The 14,548-nt window shown below is 40.5% G+C and overlaps 1 protein-coding gene across 1 annotated transcript in view; it reads left to right on the top strand.

The window, feature by feature from the left end:
• KIT (KIT proto-oncogene, receptor tyrosine kinase) overlaps window positions 1-14,548 on the top strand; it is a gene marked incomplete at its 5' end in the record, with an annotated part of 54,729 nt that overhangs the window by 26,860 nt on the left and 13,321 nt on the right. The window contains 7 exons of the mRNA XM_082316576.1: window positions 2,145-2,304; window positions 5,162-5,351; window positions 6,066-6,181; window positions 11,536-11,650; window positions 12,878-13,071; window positions 14,163-14,269; window positions 14,362-14,488. Coding sequence (XP_082172702.1) covers window positions 2,145-2,304; window positions 5,162-5,351; window positions 6,066-6,181; window positions 11,536-11,650; window positions 12,878-13,071; window positions 14,163-14,269; window positions 14,362-14,488 — 1,009 coding nt within the window. The remainder of the gene's footprint in view (window positions 1-2,144; window positions 2,305-5,161; window positions 5,352-6,065; window positions 6,182-11,535; window positions 11,651-12,877; window positions 13,072-14,162; window positions 14,270-14,361; window positions 14,489-14,548) is intronic.

The raw sequence follows: 14,548 nt of genomic DNA, 5'->3' as shown, positions 1-14,548 counted from the left end.
TTACTGGCAGCGCAGCTATTCTGCAGATGAGGAGCAGAGAGATCCCCTCCCCTGGTCAGCCAGTGTGCGGCCAGCTCTGCCTTTGAAACAAGCAGCAGGCACTGGGTTGTTTTTAAGGACACTTCTTGGTCTTCTGGGTATACCCTGAAATTTAAATGAATTAAAAGCCCTTGTGAAGACCTGTTAGTAACTCCTGCCGTATATGTTCCCATGCTAATTGGCTGGTCTTTTACTGCTAATGGTAGTGACCAGAATACGTAATTCGCAGTCCACGTATGTATGGAAAAAAGGCTTTTGTGATGCTGTGATATTTGGATAAATCACATCTCCTCGGGCAGATAGTGAACAGGAGGCTGGCTATGCCATGCTTAGCTAATATGCCGGCTCTGGCAGAGCTGCTCCCACTAAGTGCTCGCTGCTCAAGAAATCCCACCTCGCAGCTCCGAGGGTTCAGGAGATCTAAATGACATGAAGGAGGCATGGGACTTGCAGATAAGGCTTTTGGTCCTGTGCTGAGGTCAACTACAAGTCCTTCATCTGAGAACTTCATCTCTTCTATCATCCCCCTCCTTTTGTTTGTTACAGTGTGATGAAATCAGGGTCTTCCCTTAAGTCTTTGTGCTTTATCACTTTTCATTTTACGAGTAAAAGCCACGACGAAAATATTTTTGACCAAATAAGTTTGACCTTTCTGTCCTTCCTGGTAAATAGCATGGGATGCTATCTTTTAAATAATGACTATAAAATTAAATTTTGTACTGAGACAGAATACATAAAATTCATGTTTATATAGATGCAGAATTATGTTTTGCCCTGAACAGGTTGAAGGAAAGAAAAACCAAAACCACTTCCCTTGTATGACTGAAGTTATCACCGCTTTTGAAAATTAGGAGACTTGTTATAAGCAATCACATCCATACAAACCAAACTGCTATTTGTGATTGTTATAATTCAGGAGGAGCCAAAAATGCATTGAGAAGATTAAATTTATCTAGAACCTCTTGGCATCTCCAAAAATTGAAATCATTCTACTAGAAAATCACAAGTCCAGGTCTGCATTTGGATTAATCTATGTAAATTTATCAGTCTTTCCAACCACACCGAGCATTCTCACAGAAACTAAAGTCAACACCTCAAAGCATTTATTTTTTCTTTAGTTCCAGCATGCATACATGGGCATAGAGTCATGATACACTCAGTGGTTTGGAAAGAAAATGAAGTTTCCAGTTGCCTGTAAGATTAATAAATCTGGATTGCTATGGACTGAGAAGCAGAGTGGGTTCCAGAGCAAGGATGCCATGCAAAGCGTGCCATGAGCAGGTCTCTGCAGTATGTCTGCAGTGAGGAGATGCCACGGACTCGGGGCATAGAGTGACCCAGTTTAAAATGAAGCTCCAGCACCTTAAATTCTCTCTTGTCATTCACTGGGAAGCATTGCAGCCATTAGAGAGTTCAGTGATTTTTAGGCACCCCTTGAGTGGTGAACCACACTTCAGAGTTGCAATGACTTTTTACAACAGTTGCAGCTTCCGAGCATTAGGAAAGTCAAGACCCAGTGTTCATTTTGCATCAAGCCCTACAGCTAGAAGCATTGTTACTGCAAATAAAACCTTCTGTCGGTTTCTCACCTTCATCAGCATTAGAAATTTAGCCAGAGCGAGCTGGGTCTGACCTTGGGTACAACACCCTTTTCTCCATATGGTTGCAATATTTGAAGAAATTAGAGTTTCAGCTTTGTGGCTAGGGCTGATCTCTCCCACTGGGCTCTCTCAGGGCAGGTGAACAAACACACAGACACAAACACACAGACACACACACACACACAGACAGACAGACACACACACACACACACACACATATGTTCTTGCCTTACAGTGGAGCTTGAGGAGGAAAAAAATAAAGAATAAGGGGAGGGGATAGAGGGGATAGGACTTACAAGAGGACATTATCTCCCAAAGACAGCTGATCACACACTTGTTTTGCATGGAGAGATTCTAGTGACAGGTTTGTCATGCTGGCTTATTATTCTGGTTTAAAGTTATGAATATTAATATAGCAAAGTTATAATTACTTCTATTTTTAATTTATCTAGGAAAGATGCTGCATACACAGTGTTTTAGATGTTAATTGTTTTTTACCGACAGATTGTTACAAGCAAAAGCAGAAATTTGGGTGATTATGGATACGAAAGGAAATTAACATTGAACATCCGTTCAGTGGGAGTTAATGATTCTGGAGAATTCACATGCCAAGCAGAAAACCCTTTTGGAAAAACCAATGCCACAGTAACCTTGAAAGCACTAGGTAAATAGTTCTTTTAGAAATTTTAACATTTCTAAGAGCAGGAGGTGGAAAGTGAGAACACGGGGGAGCCTTGCCTTCCATTTCTCTCCTTTCTCCCAAACTTCAGTGAGTAAAGTTGCTTTATTAAAAGGTTATTGCTGACTGGTACCATATGGAATGGCTGAGGAAGTGTTGTGGTGTGTATGACTACTTTAATTTCTATAACCCTTTGCATGTTATTGGAATGTGGTGTTAGAGCAACCATCCAGCAGTGTTTCCATCTCTGGTTTGTCTCATCCTTCCTGGTTTAATTTTAAATTTAATACAGTCTTAATGAAGCAAGCAATTTACCTTTGCCTGATACTATCCTTACGCTTAAGTAATTTGTCAGCACAAGCACAAAGCGTATCTTTAATACTTGCCTTCCCAGCACAGGAAATTTCGCTGACATCAGCGTGTCAATGTTTTTTACGTAGAAGCTATATGCATACCTCTATTTAAAATAATGCCATGAGGAACGTTGCAGTGTGCATAGACAGCATGAAATCGTTCCAGAGTTCGCCCCCGTGGTAAACCCACTATCCATCACTTCCCCAGGTTTTAGATCGTGTCCCTTAACAGAGGGCGAACTCCCTTCCTCTTCTTGTTTAATAACAGACTCGTTTAGAGTCTGCTGTATATTAACTTGGGTGACACACAGTGCCTTTTGAGTTTTAAAACTGCTGAAACTTGCTAATTTGATAAACCAATTACAGACATGTTCGTATACTTAATAAGATCAGTCTAAAGAAGTCCGTGTAGTTGTCTAAAATCATTTCAGTTCCTCACCATTCAAGGGTGTAGTAACTGAGGGAAGTGTGGCCTTGGATCCTTTTTCCTTTTCAAATCTGTTTTTCTGTTGCACAGATACTGCTGCAACATTTCTTTTTTTGAGGTCCCCGGTAACTTAAAGAAAACAGAAGTATTTGACCTATGTGGGTCAGATCTTCATCAGAGTGGCAGAGGTTTGAGTGCCCTTAACCTTGCTCTGTCATTTGAGGGGGTAGGGCTCGTAACGACGGTGGTATTTGCCTCATTTTTCTACAGGAGAGACTAAATTAATGTGTAAAAGAGTGAAACAGTGTGAAATATGAAAGCAAGTCTTTTACCCAAGGGGAACAATATGAAAGCTTTTATTATAAGAGGAGGGAAGTTCTTAACTACAGAAATTCTTAGGACTACTACGTATGCAAATGTGGCTTTAAAAAGGATTGACTTTGGAAGGTCTGGGGACTAAAATAAAGCACTGCATTATAAAAAGTAGAAAATAAAGTAACAAGTTTGTAGTTAGTAAAATGCAAAGTTTCATTTAATAAAAAATACCAGAGAAAAGTTGGAATCTCTCCTTTTCGAGATACTTTTCTCTCCCCACCCCCTCCCATTTGACTTAAAATAAAATAAACTCTGTATCCTGGATGCCTTTCACCATTCATTGTCAAACTCACTATATTTATCTGAACTGTGCCAGCTCCCAGGGTCCTGGGAAGTGGTGTATGGCATGCACTGGAGAGATTCTGGAATTGTATCAGTTTCTAAATCACTGTGGCTTTAACATTAACTGAAAGGTTTACAAGAAATAATGGGTATTTTTGGTAAATTTCCTAATTACTTTTTTTAACAATTGATTTATCTAATCATAAACAGTTTCTAGAACTGTTTCAGGGACTGATAGCACGATCCCAAAATTTTATTTGCAGGCTCTTGTGTCAGATTTTGAATCTAGGTTGCATAGGGGATCCTGTGTTTATACAGAAAATAGAAAAAAGCTCTGCAAAGGAACTAAAAATCTTCAGCTTCCAGATTTAAAACCTTTTTCTCTTTTCTAATGATGGAGAGCATTTTAAAGCATACCTGCCTGCTGTGAGTTTACTTCATCCTCTCTTCTCTGAAGTGTCTGTCAAGTGCTCTGGCAGCTCCATATGCTTTCACCAAGCCCCGCTGGCTCTGGTTTTCCCGAGCTCAGGTGCCCAGCTGGCCACAGCAGTTTGATTACTAGAAAGTGGGAAGAAGCAGAGATCCGAGATTGACTTTCGGTCTAAATTCAAGCTCTCTCAGTAAATGTCTTTCCTTGTAATTGCAATCTGCCTGTCAAACTGATAATTCCCGTATGAATTTGTGTAATAGGACTGAAAAATATGTCTTTTCAAAGTGAATAGTCCTGAAGCTGATGAGTTTATTAATGAAATTAAAACCACTGCAGTAAGGATGCTGCTCCACATGATATTTTGGAATGGAACTGCACAATAATAAATGATATCTGCCAAATAAAAGATTAAGACCCAGCAGTAGATGGACAGGAATGCCGTAGTTTAAGACAATTGGTATCCAGGCCTGTGGACTTAGCACATTTTTCTCTAATTACAGGTTTTAATAGCTTCATTTGTAATGTCGTTCTTCATTACACTTGACAAAGAAACCTTAAATACTCTAGTATATTGTCATAAATGATCATTTTATCTTGCTTTTTTCTTAGTGTTTCTTCTGTACCATACCTTTAGCAACTGATTTTTGGAAAAATGTAAATACTTGAGTAGAAGTAAGCACATGCTTGCATTTTTCCAAAAGCAAACAGAGGCTATTTATCACCAGAAGATGGAATTATTTCTGTTAGGGCACTCAAGACTGCTTTAAGTCCTGTGCCTCATTGCTATACATAGCTAGTGGCCTTGGTTTTGGCAGGTGAGGGTTCAAGTTCTGCTTTGTAGATAAGGTTTCCTGTTTCACAGCTGGATGTTTGATCACTAGATCTTGAAGTAGTCTAAATGTGGTTAGAGTACTGACAATCTTCTAAATGGCTGTGAAATTGAAATTGTTTTTCTTCTCCTGTTATGGCCATCAGCTAAAGGATTTGTCCGTTTGTTTGCAACAATGAATACCACAATAGATATAAATGCAGGACAAAATGGAAATTTAACAGTTGAATATGAGGCATATCCAAAACCGAAGGAAGAAGTCTGGATGTACATGAACGAAACATTGCAGAATTCATCAGACCATTACGTCAAGTTCAAGACTGTGGGCAATAACAGGTAAGATGAATGATTGTAAGTGCTATTGATTTCACTTTGGAACGGCAAACTAGAGTCTGCTCTGGAAAGACGAAAGTGGAGACGGTGAGAAAATTGTGATTATAAAAGATCTCGTAGTCCATGTGGCTTACCACAGTAACTGGTGCAGTCTACTAACCTAAATTTGGAATAGCATTGAGCTAACCACACCATCTGAGGACCAGTGGGCCACAAACTCACAACTCACCTACAAGATGCCATTCCTGCCCAATAAGCAAAAATAAGAATGTAAAGCTGTTTGTTTGTAGAGACTCCCTCCACCACCACAGCGGAGCCCAGTGCTCTGGAAAAAAGCTTATGCTTTTATTTCTGCTGTGCACTGTTCTCTCCTGAGCCCTGGTCCTCCAAAAATCCAGTGTAGCACCTAGCACACGTGGCCTGGGTTATGTATCTGGGTTCCCTCCTCAGCGAGAAAAGGAGCAGACGGTGGTGCATGCACAGGGTCCAAGCCTGGTGCTGAGCTGTCACCCTGGCACACATCTGGATGTTAGAAGTGGCAAAACTTTTGGATGCTGTAGTGCAAAGGCAGTCGTAATGGAAGATAAGAGTGTCAACGTGGACAGTGTCTGCAGAAGAAGACGGCGCACTAATAATTTACTCCTTAGCTTCTGTGTAGCAATTGCCTGTTCATTGCAAGTTGTAAGCATCAGTAATGATTAGTTTTTTTCTTTACAGTTATACAAGTGAACTTCACCTTACCCGATTAAAAGGAACAGAAGGAGGCATTTACACATTTTTTGTGTCCAATTCTGATGCCAGCTCCTCTGTAACATTTAATGTCTATGTGAAAAGTAAGTAAAGTGAACAGTCTGAAATATTTCATTATCACAGTCATTGTATTTTATACAACATAATGTATGCACAAGATGTCACAGTGTAGTTCAGCATATGAGAGGCTTTCTGAAGTGAAGCACATGCTGGAAAGCTATTTAAATGTCAAGATATAAAAGTGCAGAGTACTTACACAAATCCACCTACTATCCAGCATGACCTTCCATTCTAGTGAATGTATTCCAGAGGTTACTGGAGAGCAGATAGATAGTTTATATACAAAAAAAACTGTAGCACCTGGAAAGATGATCTCAAAAGTAAGTGTGTACCATAAACATTTGATAAGTTAAGATGGAGCAAGATATACAGGGATTATAATTCGCATTTTTGGCAGCCAAGTTAAGCTATTAATTGTCTTTAACTTTTTGAGTTGGATGCAGAGTTTGAAAGCTTGTCAGGAGAATTATTCATTTGTACTTTTTGGCATCTAAATACTTTCGTATAGTAATACAGATCACCATTGTTTTAGAGAGATATATTCGCATAGCTTTACAAATACATGTGCTGTCATCTTTGGGACATGCTTGTAAAAAAAGAGCAGTGCTCTCAGTTCCAAACAGTGTTCTTCAAGAAAAAATAGAAATTTCAAAATTAATTCAATGAAACCTTCAGGAAACCCTTTCCTTCTTAGCAGAGCCATCCTGTTAGAGCATTTCATGCTCTCAGCTAACAAATATTGGCTGATGCTAAAGGCCAGGCTTAAGGAAAATTAAATGAGGAGGGGACTGCAGGCAAACTGGAGAAACTAAGGCAAGGTAGAGAATGATGCCTTCAAGCCCAGCAAGAGGAACTGTATAGAAAGTGAGTGAATGCGCTGCAAATACAGTTCTGTGGTGCTGCTATGCTTCAGCAGCAATGTGTCCTTCTCTGGACATAGGCTTATGCAGAGGACTGTTGAGACTTGCACAAATGCACAAAATCCTAGATATTAATTTCTGAATTCTTCTCATTTATCACTGAAGGTCAACATTTCTAGCATCGCTATTAGCAATGCCATAGTTTGGGTCTAGAAATGTCACTTGGGCTCCTTTCAGAACATGGCATTTCTTCCTTCATCTGTGAATGTTGTAATTTGTGTTCTTGTGCCTTTTCCGTTTCCTAGCTATGATTTCTGAGACAAGAGCACTGTGACCTCTGATGTCCTTTTCCACCATGGATGAGTGTGGGTTACAGTCACGAGGGATAATTCTACTATTTTACAGATTAGCGGAGCAAATTGTTGAGCCAGAATTTTCATTTCTGGGAAGGAATGGGAGAAATTGCAGGTTGCCCGTGGAACTATCAGTTCACACGAGGCTGGATGGTGTTCTCCGACTTGCAGCATCATACATGTGCTTGGAGCAAGGGGCTGTTCATGGGGCCCTGGCTCTCCCAGGCTCTGCAGGCTGCTTGGAAGCAGTCTGGGCACAAGAACTGAAAAAAAACCCAACCCACAGTTTTGTCATCATCAGGTGTCAGTTCTCTGTGCAGAGCTCTGTGGTGCTACTTTTGAGGAATCTGCTACTTGATAAAAGCTGAAAACCCCTGTGGGTCATGGTTAGGAAACCAGACTTAGAACAGCATGGTGAAGCAGTATGGCCAAGGCAGGAGGGAGCGTGGACGGCTTAGTTCTTCTGAATGACTTGTCTGGACAACCAGCAGCATTCAGTCTTCTCCCCTCTTGCTTCAGCTACTGGTCATGTAAGTAGTAAGATCAGCCTTGGGATGCAATGAAGACATTCAAGCTGTCTCAGTAGAGCCGAGGTTACCATGCACAGCAGCTCTGGGTGGACTGCAGACATTGCTGAAGCAGATGGATTTGACACAGTTGACTCAAAAAGAGTTTCTTCTGGCACTTTGACTAAGCTCCTGCAAATATTTTTTTTGTTTTGAAAAGATATGATGAAATAGATTGATCCTTCTAGGCATTTGTTTTTAAGAAAAAGAACCTGTTTTCAGTGGCTAGTAAAATGCTCATCATTTAGGTATGAAACACAAACTGCACGACAACATACCATATTATTTGACATCTCAGAGTAACTGCCACAGGTGAGTCATGTGTGGGTGGGTCAGATCCTGATCGAATGGTGCGTCCTGACCCGGCATTGTTGTCAGTGGGGATTTTACATAAATTGCTGGGATGTAGCTCGTGATGTTTACACGTCTGGCTTGGGCGAGTAATCAGCAGAAAGTAATCAAACAGGTAAAACAGGATTCATAATCAGGAGAATGTCTTCACATACATAAACAAAAATTGATGCTGAAGCACTTGCTGAAAAACATGAAAAACCCTGTGCAGAAATACTTGCCTTGGATTTAAACACATCTAGTAGTTGCATATGTTAATCTGGAACAATACTAAATTGCTTAAAAAAGTAATGTAGTCAGTCATAGTAAATGTGACATAAAGTAGGTAAGGAAGGAGCTCTGAAATTACGAGCCAAAAAGAAAATTACAACTTGACAAGCAGCATACTGAATTGAGTTACAATTAAGAAATTGTAGAAATCACCAGAGTGGCAAGGTAGAGTCCATCTAGCAATTAGTTTAGTGCAAAATAATATCTGGGCTTAATTGTAGTCAAAAAGATACTACCTGTGCAGTCAGGGATCATGCTGCAAAGAGAAAACTGGTCGTGGTATTATAGATAAAGCTCAGCCGTTTTTCTGTCATTGGAATATGCAGTGAACAAATGAGGAGTCACCGTGGTATTATAAAAAGATTCATTCTGATCCAGAAAATGTGGCTCCAGGAGGAAAGCCCTCTCTCTCTGACTGCAATGACAGACAATACCTATTAAGTGTTACTCTTTAGACATTTACTTTGTTAACAATGAAGAAAAGGAAATCAGTAATAGAAAGCAATTAAATGCGCAACATTATTATACAGAGCATTGCGATAAAATAGGAGCGGCCTCCTATTAAGTAGGATAGATCCTCTTCGCTACTCTCAGAATCAACGTTAATAAAAGCTGAAAAGCAGTTAATAAACTTAGTGAAATTAGAAGTTTAAGACATCTAATGACTGGTTATGGAAGGCTATATGCATATATGCCAACCAATGTAATGAAACATTAAATATTTAAAGGGTTAAAGTCAAAACAGTAAGAAAAGTCTAGTCATTAAGAGCCTGTCTGATAGAAGGGGTAATTAGGCAGTGAAAGTCATAAAATCTAGCACAGTAAAATGTCTTTTAAGGAAGATGCTCAGTGGTAGCTTGGCATCTGTTTGCCAAAGCCAGCCCATCTTTGCTCCAGCATCCCCTGGAGCACCCATGCTGGTGGATGAGGAAGAAGCTCTGGCTGCCAGAAAGGGGTGCAGGTGCTGACACACAGCCCGGGGTGACAGTGATAGCAGCTGCCTTGATCCCCTTGGGTACGGAGCTGTGGGGGGCTCTTCGCTGCTGCAAGTGAAACGCATCCCTTAATTCCTCTGAGCCAGGGAGGCTTGGGAGTGGTCTGTGCTAGTGGAGAGAGGCTGATCACGCTAATCGACACATCAAAGTGCTTCACCAGGGACATCATGGGTAGAGCTGCTCTCAGGTCAGCTGTCCTCACAAAGCTGCTGCAGCTTGGCTTCCTGTGGCAGCAGGGCTGGAGCCCTCGCTGCTGGGCTGCAGGCTGAGTCCACATGGACTTACGGCTGTGTAGACAGGCTTTTATTGCACTAGTTTTTTATGGCAGAAAAAGCCTGACTGACATGGCCATTTTCATTTCCCTCACTCAGAGTGTTAGATGTAGCTCAAATCTGACACAATAGTTTTTCATGGGCTTAATGTTCATTTTCCTCTTATACTTGACTTTTCATTTCTCTCATTTCTTGAGTTACATTGTATTGTAACGTTGCCTAAAACATAGCATATACCTAAACATATTGCTTGCACACGGGTAGTAAATGAGCTAATTACAATTTCACAGTCCAACCATTTTGATAGGAGTTTTGGAAACGTGAATTATGTGTATTCCATGAGCATTGAGGCTGGGTGAGATGCTGTGCGCTATCAAAAAGTTCCTCACCAAATGAGTAATGCTGAAAATCCATCTCAACATTTTGCAACAATGTTTGGTTCTTGGTGTTTGCATAAAACACAACATGCGGATTTAGAAATGAAAGAACATTCGGTTCCTGTAACATGAGTCATGAGGAGATGCTATGTGATTGAGAATATACATGTGCTTTATTGCCTCTAATTTAATCAGCAAGTAGAATATTCATTAAAAACTAACACCGTGCAGTCTTTGTACATGGATTTTATCTGAAATAAATCTGTGTTCTCTCACTGTACTCTATACAGCTTCACAACTTCCTAGGATATTAGAAGTTCATCTTACATTTCTGTAAAGTTATATTAACTGATAATGGACTCTTAACTTGTACCTGTCAGGTGAGCAGCATCATTGGAATATAGTCTGTTTTTTTTCCCATTAACTTTTTTTTGGGTGATTTTGCAAGGAAGCTAAGGTAGTTATGGGGAATAAGGCCTCTAATGCAAGTTTCTCCAAGAAAAACATCTTGCTGTGTTGGCGGTGCCCTTGGCTGAAGCCTATGACGTTGAACTAATGACTGTAAAGTCCACCTGATCGCTCTGGTTTCCTGCCGTGCTCAAAACAGCAGCTCCTGAACCGAGTGCAGCACCAGCTCTGGTGCAGGACATGGCAGGAGGCATCGTCTGGCCAGATTGCTTTCTAAACTACCAAAGCAATCATGAATTATCGTTTGGAAAGCTAATGCATTCAGCCAAATATTAGCTTCCTCTGCATGCAGTGTTTCAGAGAGTCAGGCAGTCGGGCATTTTGGTAGTGGTATCTTAGAGGGACGTATGTCCTCTGTGGGAACTCTGTCTGTACTGGTTGCCTTGCACTGTAGTTCCTTTTCTGGCTGTGGTGGTAATATTTAATACAAAGGGCAGATGTAAGAGAGATGTGGTCTGACAGATTTAGTACACTTATAACTGTGAAGAAACTGTCCTTTTTACAGGCAGGTAAAGTCATACTGGTTAGGAACGGGAACTGCACTGTTTTTCCAAGCACATGCTTCTTTGGGTTGTTTAAGCTGTGGGCTTTGCTGGTTTAGGATCTTTCATCAAACCAGATACTCAGTGGAGGTAAGGTGTTCTGAAATCCAGCCCAAGCATTCAGTGTAAGAACTGATATTTTCACAGATGGTCAGTGCTTGCAGGACACCAATTCAGACCCTGACACCCTTGAACATGTGAAGCTCTGTTCACCTGAGTAATTCCACGGATGATGATGCACACAAGTTGCTGGGGTGAAGAGCAAGTGGCAATGAAAAGTCTGTGTTCCCCTAATGTGTGACTCTCGTTTTTGTTTATTGCAGCGAAACCGGAGATTCTCACTCTGGATATGCTTAGCAATGGTATTCTCCAGTGTGTAGCAGCTGGATTCCCAGCCCCTACCATATACTGGTATTTTTGCCCAGGAACGGAGCAGAGGTGAGTTAAGTAAACCAGAGTCTCCAAAGGTTATTCTACATGCAACGCACCCAATTTATAATTAAAAATTAAGAACATAAAATGACTTAGTAACAGTTATGTTCAAATGTTGCATCACTGTTTTCATCATTTTTGGCATTGCATTATTTGCAGTGGTTTGAGGGGAAGGCCGGGGTATGTTTCATTATTCCCCTTTGCATTCTGTCCTTGAAAGGGAAATAACCAACATTTTCTGCTGCAGAAAAGTAAAAGCCAAACTTTCTCTCTGCTGCAAGCTAGCTAAGGTTTTTATCAGTTTGGCCTCAAATGACACACGTTCTGTATGCAGTTTCACAGAATGACAATCACAGAGTCACTTGTGAATATGGCTGTTATCTTTTGGTTTATTGTGTAAGGATATAATTTTCCAAGACATAAAGTAATTAGATTTCTATTCATGTGAAGCATACGACAAGTAAACAAGTCTGGAGTAATTATGAATAAAACCTGATGTCTACTTACCATGTTGCTAAAAAGATTGTAGAGTTTCAATGTGAAGTGAACATTTGTGAAGCACGTTTTAAGGTTTTGATTGACTTCCACTGTGGTTGTAGATCTCGTACTAGCAAGTCATGGGTCTCCCACCTGCGTAATTTGTTTTATGCCTAAATAATTGTTATTTCCCTAATTTTTTTTAAATAGCACTTTTTTTTTATCTTAACTGTGTGTTCATGTAGTAAATATGTGACATATGAAGGAGAGGCAGCATCTTGAGACAACAGAACTGGCTATTTTCTGGCTGCATATAAGCTTGATAGTGTTGTGTGTACATAATGGATTTTTTTTTGTGCCGTAATAAAATGATGCTTGGGGAAAGTTTTCAAGAGTGGGTAATAGACCACAACTGCTTGAAGCTGATGTTGGAGATACAGGTTAAACAGTACAAAACCCGTGGTGGACTTACAGACCTGTAGGTATCTCTAGGCAAAAGCAAACGCAAAGACCTCATGGTGTCCAGTTGGGTCAGGCTTGGTGTATGTATCCATTTCACCCACTACACAGAAGACAATGAGACATTGTTGAGTAGACTAAATTTTGAGGATAAGATCTTCAGCTGAACCCCTTTGTAGAGCAGTGTTGTTTAGTTATCTGATGGTCTGGCAGTGACTATCTGCCTTAACAGCAGGACCTGTCATCCATTCCAGGTAGCAATCCATGGCAGATAACTGTCAGTATTGTTTCTCCCAGGTGTTTTGATTCACCAACGATATCCCCCATGGATGTCAAAATCAGTTACACAAATTCATCAGTGCCGTCATTTGAACGAATCCTGGTTGAAAGCACCATTAATGCGAGCATGTTCAGGAGCACCGGCACCGTGTGCTGCGAGGCCTCCAGCAATGGGGACAGGAGCTCTGCTTTCTTCAACTTTGCTATTAAAGGTAATGGCTGGAGTGAATAAAGACCATAAAATGTGGGTGCCATTCAGCTCTTTCCCTAAGAGGATTTTAAGTGGGTTACCTTTGCCATAATAAAGTTTATGGTACTGTGGCTGAGCTTATGATAACGTATTATGCTACGTGTTCTGCCTGTCAAAGCATTGCTTTAATTTTTTAGTGAATATTGTGGTATCATCTTTTTACAGCTCCAGATCTGCAGCACAGTAGTTAGCTGGTTTTCTTCTGTCTGTGCAGCACAGGAGCAAACCACCTACAGCATTACACTGGCTTTCCTTCTTTCTCTCCCTTTTTCTTTTTCTGTCTTTCTCTGTTTTGGCTATTTAGGCCATCTTTTTTTTTTTTTTTCAAGGAAAAACTGCATTTTTTTAATGTTTTTACAATGTCTCAGGAAAATGCGGTCCTGAACTTGACTGGAGCCTAAGGGCCCTGCTGTTGTAAAAGAAGTAACAACATACTGCAAAAGGACTTATGAGTTTTGTAGCAGTATTTGTGGGTTTGTGGGAGAAGAAAAGCACTAGAACATAGATGACTTGAAATGTGTTCGTAAATCTGTGCTCTTCTTTGCAAAATCAAATGTTCTGCTGCTTCTTTTTTCTCTGTTACACCCAGATATAACATATAAACAAATAAGCCAGATCTGGGGCAGATGGGTTTTACTGGAATGGTATTCCTTCGCTACTTGGCACAACCTCTACTTGTAAAGCCTGTGCTGTAGAGATCATACTTGGGGAGAAGAAAAGAGGAGAAATTAGGACTTCAGAAAAAAGCTTCTTTCTTTAACCTAACTTGACTGAGATCATGCAAACCCCTTGCATTAGTTGATCTTGGTGTCACGTCTCCTGAATGATGAAGCTGAGACTCCCAAGCCAACAAACTGGACAGTGTCTGTGCCAGCTCTGTCCCCAGCAGCTCATTCAGGAAAGCCATCCTGATATACCTGGAGCACATCTGGGAAAGTCAAAACCCCAAACCATGTTTCACAAGGAAGAACCAAGGAAAGGTTTTCACCTGCATCTTTTAATATAGTTTTTCTTGTTCAGTATTTAAGCAGAATTTTCTCTGTTCCTTTCCAGAACAAATCCGTACCCATACCCTTTTCACCCCTTTACTAATCGCATTTGGAGTTGCTGCAGGACTGATGTGCATCATAGTCATGATCCTGGTGTACATATATTTGCAGGTAAAATCAGAAGCCCCTCTGCTTGAGTTAGGAAAGTGCGTGAGCAGCCTGTGGAGGCTTTGGTAGTGACAGCCATTCTCTTTCCTTTCCAGAAACCCAAATACGAAGTTCAGTGGAAAGTTGTTGAAGAAATAAATGGAAACAACTATGTTTACATAGACCCAACGCAACTTCCTTATGATCACAAATGGGAATTTCCTAGAAACCGGTTGAGTTTTGGTTAGTTTAGATTTATTTAACTTCATCTGCAAGGTGAAACCTTCAGGTCTCATATGAGAT

Source organism: Platalea leucorodia (assembly GCF_965183815.1).
Source record: "Platalea leucorodia genome assembly, chromosome: 6".
In the NCBI taxonomy this organism is placed as follows: domain Eukaryota; kingdom Metazoa; phylum Chordata; class Aves; order Pelecaniformes; family Threskiornithidae; genus Platalea; species Platalea leucorodia.
This window is presented reverse-complemented; position numbering and strand designations above follow the sequence as displayed.